Below are 10,335 nucleotides of genomic sequence, written 5' to 3'. Positions count from 1 at the left end.
CTTGCATTACTCCAATATATTGGATTTTTGTCTTGTGTTTGTTTGCTTTTGAGGGCAATTCCTATCTGATATCTGTGTTTACAAGAGATTAAATAAGAGAAATAATAAACACTATAATGGAGATTCAATTCTAAGAACAACGTGTATTGTTAATATAAACATCTGCTATCAATTTATCACAACAATAGTAGATTTGATTTGACATTGTGAAAACATTAACTACAGATTAGGAGCACTGCCAAAATTATATAAAATACAAATAAAGCCAAATAAAATCTAATCATGTACAAGTTTGAATCAGAAGTTAAAAAAAGAAAAATAGAATAAAATCTTTAAAAATTCCCTTAAATTTATGAAACTGCATCCATAGCAGGTAAAAACTATAATTTAACATTCAGATACATAAGGTTGCTCCTCCTCAGACATCACTGAAAAGGAGACACTAACAAAAAAACTGAAATGATACCTGAATAGCAGCCATTGTTATTTTTAAACTGAAACATTTGCACTCAAGCAAATCAGCCAGATAAACATCTCAGTCATATCGTCTTTATCAAGGGTCCTCTGGACTGTTGTGTATTGTTTTCACTGTGAGCTGGAGGAGGCATTTGTGACTGTGATGACATTATTTGGAATCAATGAAAGGCAGTCCATATAAGCAGCTGATGTTTGCTTTATTGGCCTAGGATTGTCTGGACATAATGCAAAGTCTCGGTGCTTAACGATGTTCATCGTACATTTATTTGTGACATGTGCAGCACAGAGTATAAATGTGTATACTGAATAAAAGAGAGACATGGGGTCATATGAAAAAAGGCAAACTTTACAGTGGACTTTCAGGACATTTTGAAGAATCTGTTAACACTTTTCTTTTAGAGCATTATCTAGATTCAAAAATATGTCCTTTGACATGAAGGGAGGACAATAAAGAACAGAACTGTGTTCAGTTTTCTTATATAACCTCACATAGATATTCTCTCACCCCAGCACTTCCACGTTTGATTACCAAAGCGATTGTTTTCTCAGCTATAATACAATGCATACAGGATTTTTTTTTTTTTTACATTGAAACATCTGTTACATCAGTTCAAATATTTGACCCCTTTAACAAAATCTGTATAATAACAATAACAAATTTGACCAACAATAAAAGCATTTGCTGTAATAGTCAGAAAGTCCCATCTTTTGCAATGCTTGACTCAGAATGAAAGAATCATGTGCGTCTATTGTACAACGGTTTATATACACAGTGATGAAAAAATACAGACATAACACAAGTGCTTAGGAAACACAAAGTTCATCTGTTGAGGCTATGATTGATAAATTAGACAATTCTGACAGATGCTGTTTTCTCATGTGGATTGGCTGGTGGAATGCTGCCTCCCCATGGCCTAAAACACACACTGCAGGTGTCTTCAAAGATTTACAACTTGTTCTCATAGGGACAACGTTTTTGAGTCCTATTGCACAATTTATCTTCCAGCGATGGAGGCTTATACATTTAACTTTAAAAGGTCAGTGTTTTTTTCTCCACAACTGTTGGCAAAAAAGTTCCAACTACTGTACAGTGTCACATTTCAAATAAATACTCTCCATTAACAAAATGTTGATGAGTATATTAGCCTTTATAAAACTGAAAAACATCTCAACAACTCGGACTCAAAAGGAACCACATAATTGAGCACCAAATTCTGGTGGCAGCTTTGGCTGAAAAAAAGTAAACAAACAAAAACAAATGCAAACAAAATATCAAACGCAGCAATCTGACACCAGCAGGTATTAAATATTTGTATTAAAATCAGCTTTCAAATCCCAAACCCACTTTTTTAACAGGGCCCAGAAGCTATACATATATAGAGATATTTTATGTGGATATTTCTTTAAAAAACACAACAAACTTTTCTGTCGTTTTGATAAATAAAAATAGAAAAGCAAAGAAATATCCGCCTTAGTGTCTGCTGAGTGAGTCCTGCTTCTCGTCCTGTCATAATTTCCCTAGGTGAAAGAGAACTTGGCAAATAACGGCCACCACTCCCATGCTCAGGACCGAAGAAATGGAGATGTCTAACAATCTGCTTTCGTATAGCACAAACTCTGTCTTGTTCTCCTCCACTTTAGCCATGGCCAACAGGCCTTTAGCGGCCCTACACATCATGTTTATGCTAGGTGGGTCCATAGGCGGGTGTCCCATATGCAGCAAGCTATGAGGGTTCTGCTGGTACTGTGCCATGCTAACACCATCCTCCAAGAACCCTACCAAATTACCCACACTGCCCTTCTGCATTGCTATGGCACGTGCCGCTGTGGGGTCTCCTTGTGCCAGGTGGGAGAGGACAGCCACCGCCATCTCTCTGTACACCTGGGCTTTCCTCTGACCCACATAACGCACCAAGACAGTGAAGAGTTTCTCCTGTCGGCTAAAAGGTGGCGTAGCTAGCAGTAGGTCAACGTTGCCATCCTGGATGCTCAGCTTACAGAGGCACTCCAGCACCAGCCTCTGAGGAGTCAGCTGGGAGTGGGGTGTTGCTGACAGGAAGGGATCCTGGGCTTCAGCTGAAGGGCACACCATCCAGTGGAGAAGGCCATCCAGGATGGGGAGGCAGATAGTGTCTGGATAGGTAGAAAGATCCAGCTGGCCAGAGATGTTGGCCAAAGTAACCATGGCATTCTCTCTGAGCAGACCCAGACACTCCCACCACCACTCCTCTTTGCTACTCGACAACCCCTGCTCCTGCTGTTCATCTTTTTGGTAGCTCATGGGTGAACTATTCCTCTCAGGATGCTGGTGATGCAGCAGGAGCAGCCTACCCAGAAGAAGAACTAGCGCAGGGTGGTGTGACATATCTGAGTCATTCCCCGGGATAAAAGACAGACTCCGAACTATGTTGGAGATGCAGAGGCACCGCCTCGACAGTGAGTTCTGCCATGCAGAGACTGTGTAGAGCGGCGCCTCATCTAGACAGCGGGGCTCATCCTCCAGTAAGGTGATGTGGTCCTGCTCCCCATCTGGATGCACCCTGAAGGGGTAGGATGGCAAGGAGCGCGCTGGGTGGGCGTAAGACAGGGCATCCACTCGAGCACATAGAACATCATCAATAGTAGCAGTGATATGTTTCACTGGTTGTTTCTTTTCATTGTCCACCTTATTTTCCTGTTTGTTCTCTTGTCTTATTTTCTCATTTGTTCTGACAAGTGGTTCAGTCTGGGGTTCAAAGTGTGTCTGAATGTGTGCGGTGGAGTCTCCTCCACCAGCATACCAGTGTAGCAGCCCGCTGGTAAACTCAGTGACATAACCTAAGTGCTCTGTTGTGTCTTCAATCAGATCCTCTTTGTGGATGATCTTGATGGGGAGCTTGTCATATTTGCTGGCTTGTTTAGGTTTAGGTTCCAGCTGTGTGACAGGCTGGTCTGCAGACTCTTTTTTACTCTCTGCTCCATTGTCACTCTTGTCTTGTTCTTTCCGCTCTTTTTCTCTTTCTACTTCATTCTTGTCATCCTTCTTTTCACTCACCCCAGACTCCTCTATCTCACCATTCACCTCAGCTGACACTGGCTCTGCAGTGAAGGGAGGAGCTTCCTGTACTTGCATCTCTGCTGCCAAGGAGGGCTCAGGTTCAGGGTGGACAGTTGAGTCTGTTTCTTGGTTAGGGATGGGTTCTTTTTTCTGGTTAGAAGTAGGCTCCAAAAGGCTTTTATGACCTACAGTCCCTACCTCAAACTCTTCCAGGATGCCAAAGATCTCTATGAGGCATCGGCGGAAGTACTCTACGATGAGCTCAAGGAAGCCAGGCAACTAGTTAGACAGAAGTACAACATCATCAATGTCAACAATGCTGAAGGTGATCAGACGTGTTGCCAACTGGCTCCACATTATGAGTGTGTCTTTACTATGCATCAACGTATTTTAACTATTTAGAATAGCAATGACTTTTGAAAATTCTTACTATTACAAGAGAAAACGTTTATCTAGAAGATGAGGTCTAAAGCAATCTCTAGCAGGTTAAATAGATCTCTTCTGTCACTCATCTGTGAGGTGTAGTCATCAAAGTGGTTTTACCTGAGAGAGGCTGAAGGAGGCCACAGTGCTGTCATCATACTGGATTTTTTTTGAACCAGAGAGGAAAATATATGGTGATCAAATTTTGCCCAAATGATATAATGGACACTGATCAGAGGAGATAATTGTAATTCCTGTTCAAAATGTTGACTCATAAAATACTGGGGCTCTATCTTACCAGTGTCCTTGGAGGTAAGCTTGCGTCGAGGCTTCAGAATCGGCATGGAGGCCTCCACTGATCCTGGAGGGTAGTTCAGGTCCTGTCTGAGGTTGGGAGGAAACTGACCAAGGGGTACTCCTGCTTGTGATCCCATCATGGCCATTCCAGGTTTAGGCATCTTCATGGGTGACATGAACAGTGCTTTGCTGGGTGACATCCGAGAGTCCATGGAGCGCTGGTAGGACCCTGGACTGGGTGCTCTGGGTAGGTGGTTTGCCATGGATGGGGAGTTGGAGTAAGATGAATGCTGGCGTGAAGACAGAGGAAGCATGCCCCCTGATGATGACATGTAGGGAGGCTGACGGTGCCACTGCTCCTGCCCAGGCCGGCAGTCCATGTCATCTCTACCAACCGACCCATAAGGTGGCATTTGAGATGGCGGCCCTTGACGGTTGGGGTAGGGATAGTTGGGTTCTGTCCTGGCTGGCCACATGTTGGGGCCATCAATTGCATGGTTGGGAGTAGGGCCCCCGCCCATCATACTGTTCTGGCTCTGTCCTGAGGAGGCCATTCGATCTCGAAGGTAGGGGAACTGTCCCTGGATGGGTCTGTGTTCAGGACCTGAGTACCCACCACCATAGTGGTTGTACATGTCTGGCTGCTGGTTGGCATACTGCATGGCATACATGTCACTCTCATGTCTCTTGGGTGGGGGACCATACATACTGTCCATGGGCCGTTTGTAACCCTGCTGAAGCAGATTGTAATGATGTTTTTTGTTAATAACTGTTCTATCAGAACACAAAGACATGGCATATTCATTCTCATTATTTCTTTGCTTTAGTAGTACTATGTGTGATATGTAAAAGTACATCAAAACATACATACTAAAACAACAGAAGGATGAAAGAATGACCACAGAGATTAATCAGCAAAAATGGAAAATGACTGCAACTATTTTAATCCCAGCAGCGAGAGGCAGAGAAACAACATCTGGTGGACTTGGATGAGCTTTCAGCCCAACTGTATTAGATAACATCAACTTAAGAAGTATTATTTGTAAGCAGGAATCTGATCAAAAGTAACAGTCTATACCACAGTTAGTTAGCTAACACTGACTCAGTGGTCAGTGAACCATTGATTAAGCCTGTTCATGAACATGTCAACTGCTTCCACTCAGCATAGTAAAATGTAGTGAGTACATACAGAGCTGTCTCTCACCTGCTGCTGTGGGTACATCCCAGATGGATGCATCCCATATGGCATACCGGGATACTGCTGACCGTAGCCATCATGTCTGATGTAGATGAGATACGGAAAGGACTATATGACTCACTAATTTGGTTAGTGAAACTACAAACATTTTTCTTGACTTTCTACACACATGTATTCTGCAAACACACACACACGCTAACCTCTGCTGTGAAGGGTATCTGCTGGGAGAGTACATGTTGCCCTCACTGTTGGAAGGCCCCAGGTTGTTCTGACTCCCAGGGGGACCCATGCTACCCTCCATCCCCATGACATGGTCCGGTCTGAGGATCAAACAACAGGAATGCTTTGGCCACACACCACTGACATACTATCTATTGTAAACATACCATATCCTATATACAGTGGCAAAAAAGTATGTGAACCTTTTGGAATTTCATGGTTTTCTGCATTAATTTGTCATAAAATGTGATCTGATCTTCATCCAAGTCAAGAGTACTTTGGGCCCATGTGAGGTAAATGTCAAACAACATATAACAAGGTGTAACACCACCTCTTTCTGGTATTACAGTACATGTCCCTACCTCCTGTCATAGCCTGGTCCATACGGATACTGTGACCTTTGGTTCATGCTCAGGGCAGATGGGGGTCGACCATACATGTCCTGCATACCACCACTGGGCATCTGGCCTGGCATGTAGGGGTCAGCTCCTGCCACTGTAGAGGAAGAAGGCAAAGGAGGTAAATCTATCCCTCCATCTATTCCTCTTATCCTGACAGGGTTCATGGGGGGCTGAAGCCAATCCCAGCCGACATTAGGCAAGAAGTGAGGTACACCCTGGACAGGTTGTCAGTCTATCACAGGGCTGACATTTAGAGACAAACAACCACATACACCCACACTCACTCCTTTGGGCAATTTAGTCACCAATCAACCTAAGCTGCATGTCTTTGGACTGTGGGAAGAAGCTGGAGTACCCGGAGAGAACCCACGCAGGCACAGGGAGAACATGCAAACTCTGCACAGAAAGACACTGGATTGGCTGGTGCTCAAACCAAGAACTTTCTTGCTGTAAGGCGACAGCAAGAAAGGAGGTGAATACACCACAAAATATCAACAAAATGAACAAAATGTATAGGAAAACATGTATTGTTGTAGTCCTTAACAATCTAAAACATTTGTCTAACTGAGAGTGTTCTGGAAATATGCAACAGAAGAAGAAGCTTTATTTTATTGTCATTGTAACACGTACAACCAAATTTTGTTTGAAGCCGAGGGCCCCAGGCCGCTGTGTGCGTATGTGCCACCATCACGGGAAACTTGGGGGCAGTCATTGTCTTGCCCAAGGACACTTTGACATGTGGACTGCAGGCACCGAGATTCAAACCTTCAACCCTCCGGTTGGGAGATGACTGCTCTACCCTCTGCACCACTGTCGCCCCAACAGATGCTTAAAGTTGTTCTTTTACCTATATGAACCATGTTTTCTTCTAACCAGCAGGTGGCAGCATTCCTCCATGAATATTCACCACTTTCCCTGATGAAACCTATTGTTTTGAGGCTGTAGCTGTTGTTATGCAGCTAACATCCACCATATTATTCATTCAGACTCCATTCTCTTGAGCCTTCAGAGGAGCCGCCATCCTTTCTAAAACTACTGTTTGTTCTGAAAACTAAACCACCTGAGTTGGCCAAAACAGGTGCTTCTCAGCAGGGTAGAAAGGATGAAAGGTTGAAAACAAGGAGGATGAAAAGGATGAATAAAGTCAGGATGAAACAAAGGCTAAGCTACAAGAACATCAGATAAGCTGGTGTGTTTTCGATAAAGGGATGTGTTGTTTAACAAAGAGATCTTATCTTCTTTCATAGTTCTAATAGTAAAACACGCACACATCTGTCCTCATCTGAGACGACATGGTGACTAGACAATGAATTAGACTGATGAAACATACTAAAGAAAAATGGCTTTGGGATACATGAGCCATTTTAATGAACCATGTAAGAGTGGAGTTTTAAATTTAAATCTCTTTGTTTAAAAGTTTATATGACAATACAAAACCTCATTTTTTTGCAACACAGCAACTGGTTTATTGAACCAAGTCACAAAATACAGTGTAAAACTAGGCAGATAGGTCCAGGTCTTAGAGTTTGGGTGACCGGGTGTCACAGTGTGTGTCGCACTCACTCTTCCTCATCCCGGCAAAGGGGTCCTTGGCATCGTACTGCATCCTCATCATCATGTCAGGCATACTGAGGCTCTGCTGGTAAGACGCTGAGGGGGGCAGAGAGGGAGCACGCTTCTGGAAGGCGGGGTCACTCACCTCTGAGAAGGGGTCCTGTATGTTCACAATGCTCCTGGACAAAGCAGGGAGGTGAGGGAGGGGGGAGAGAAGAAGTGCAGACCATGGGTTAGATAAAACACTTACTAGAAATAATATAATATGAAGGAGTTCTATTTTAAAATGATTTTATGCATAATATTATGAAACATATTCTACTTTTATAACATACTCCTGATTAAAGATGACCCCCTGTTAGTGTGATATTATTTTACTGCTTATTATCTTAGATGTATTACTGTAAGCCAGTATACAGTATTTGCTGTAGATGGTTTAAGTAAAACAAATTTTCACAATTTAATATATTGTTGGGTAGTTTAATCTATAACAATGCACAACATTTTATAACCTTATAAAGTCTGTATGTAAAACTTTTGTCTTAAAAGTAACTAGAAATCATAGATATAATAAATGTAGTAGGATTAAAAAGTACAATACATCGCTCTGAATTGTAATGAAGTAGAACTACAAAGTAGCAGAAAATAGAAAACCCAAGTCAAGTATTTCAGAATTGCACTTAAAAAATAAAACCATCCACTGCTGTTTGTTGTTTATTGTCATGCACACATAAATCACTGCTCATACATAATATCACAAACAAAGCAAACACAGAATGTGGTCTCCTCTCTCAGGCTCTACAGACAAAAAGGCTCCCCACCTAAAAACAACTGTGGTGATTTACAGGCATCCAACAAAAAATCAGCAGAGATGAAGGACACGTTTACTTTTACAGTGAAAGACTTGAATCATCATATAATGATAAAAAAGTGATGGACTTCTTCGAGTTCCCTTAAATCACTTCAGAGGATTTTTCTGTGAATGGTCATATGTAACGGAACATAATTTAACTATTCATGTACTGTAGAGATCATAGCCTTTACACCATACTTGTTCATGAGACAAAGTTAGGTTTTTACCACACATCAACAGACAATACTTGTTTATGCATATGGAAAAAACTGTGCTCAGTAACATAAATATGATACTGTGGCTAAAAAGAAAGTTTAAAAAATCAAGTTAATTACGTAATCATAAAAAGCACTCCTACCACTACTACTGTAAATGCTGTAACAGTACTAATATTGGTAACCATAGCAGTACCAGTTACAGCAGTAGTAAGCATCAGAATCACTGATAGCAGCCTTTACTGTAGTAGTAGGACGGTATGTCTGTGTGGTACCTGTTGGGGGGCAGTGGTGTGACCTGTCCCAGAGGGGTAGTGGCGGGTGTGGGGGGTTTCAGCTCCCCTGCTGCCTCCACTGTTGAGCTGCTGCCAGAGGACTGGGGCGTCTGTGGGCCCTGGAGGGAGCCGCCTGAATTTGCTGTTAGACAGAAGGAGCCTTATTATTCTTACAGCTTTATGATTCAAGAAATTCACAGTGGAAATTGTAACACATTCAAACCGCGGGGCTCCCCCGTGTCTTCAGATATGATCTTCAAGGTGGTTTGAGTTAGAGCAGCCATAGAGGACTTTTGCTGCAGAAAGGTGCTGTATTAGGGAGATAACTCTAGACTTAAGGCCAAAGCGCCAACAGTGATATTCTACATGAGAACTGAGCCTGAGCAAACAGCCTATAGCCACGAACCAAACAGCCACGAGGAGGAGACACAGATATAGGAAGTCTACCTCGTCTGGAATCACCCACTTGGACAATCGGCTGATGACTTCCTGGTAAAAATAATCCCCTCACACGGAGACTCCAAACTGAGGTTCAAACTGGGTTAATGTGCTCTTTTGTTATGACACCATATTTCAGTGAATTTCTCAGTTCAAATAACTAGAAAATTATAGGTGTGCAGAGCTACAAGAGCCCACCACACAATGAGCCCCCAGCCAGAAAAAAACAAGGGATACAAATTCCCAGAGGTAGGTTTAATGGAAAATGTGAACCGTTCAGCTAAAAGATGACAAAGATGGAGGAAAAGAGAATATGAAAGTATCCTAATGAGCATTTAGCGTAAGAAGGCTCTCTCTGAAACGGCCTCAGTGGCCTTTCCCTGCACTGCACGTTTCCACAGGAAAAATAAAAAAGAGGAAGGACTTAAGCTTTAAAAATTCATGTTAATTCTGAATTATTCAGTGACACCCTAAGTCTTTACATCATAGGGGATGGAAATAAAGAGATAGAGACACAGGAAGAAATGATCCCATGATGAAGCCCAGAGGTAGGAGAGAGGGCAAAGAAGGGCAAGGAGAATTAGGAATACTTCACTTCACTGGGGATAGCCCCACTTCAGACAAACATGCACACATATTCACATGTGGAGAAATGCAAGCAATGGTGGGGTTTGCCAAGGTCAGAGGGTCTGCCATTCCTCAAGAGCAGGAGGCTAGACAGACAGATACATAATAAGGAGTGAGTGGGGGCATAAAGATGGAGGGGAGGTGGAGTAGCACATGAATTTAAGTGCCCTCTGTTCCACATTTAGACGGAGAGAGAGTGGGTGACATAATCCAGAAGGGTGACAGTGGTTAAGAGGCCGAGCCAGTTTTGTGAATCAAAGGTGACGGTGAGGTTGAGTTTGTTTACGTTCTACATTCCAGTCCTCATTAATCATTCCCTAC

At 42.7% G+C, this 10,335-nt stretch overlaps 1 protein-coding gene across 1 annotated transcript in view; it reads right to left on the bottom strand.

Annotated features, from left to right (window-relative positions):
- Window positions 1–345: 345 nt before the first annotated feature.
- Window positions 346–10,335, bottom strand: part of LOC109968355 (AT-rich interactive domain-containing protein 1B-like) — a 197,378-nt gene continuing 187,388 nt past the window's right edge. The window contains exons 16-23 of the mRNA XM_020614568.1: window positions 8,950–9,091; window positions 7,616–7,785; window positions 6,014–6,146; window positions 5,633–5,752; window positions 5,439–5,514; window positions 4,147–4,965; window positions 4,058–4,096; window positions 346–3,793 (exon numbers count right to left, since the gene is read on the bottom strand). Coding sequence (XP_020470224.1) covers window positions 1,985–3,793; window positions 4,058–4,096; window positions 4,147–4,965; window positions 5,439–5,514; window positions 5,633–5,752; window positions 6,014–6,146; window positions 7,616–7,785; window positions 8,950–9,091 — 3,308 coding nt within the window. The 3' untranslated portion in view covers window positions 346–1,984. The remainder of the gene's footprint in view (window positions 3,794–4,057; window positions 4,097–4,146; window positions 4,966–5,438; window positions 5,515–5,632; window positions 5,753–6,013; window positions 6,147–7,615; window positions 7,786–8,949; window positions 9,092–10,335) is intronic.

Source organism: Monopterus albus, unplaced genomic scaffold, assembly GCF_001952655.1.
Source record: "Monopterus albus unplaced genomic scaffold, M_albus_1.0 scaffold147.1, whole genome shotgun sequence".
Classification (NCBI taxonomy): Eukaryota; Metazoa; Chordata; class Actinopteri; order Synbranchiformes; family Synbranchidae; genus Monopterus; species Monopterus albus.
The sequence above is the reverse complement of the archived record's forward strand: the minus strand, read 5'-3'. Positions and strand labels throughout refer to the sequence as shown.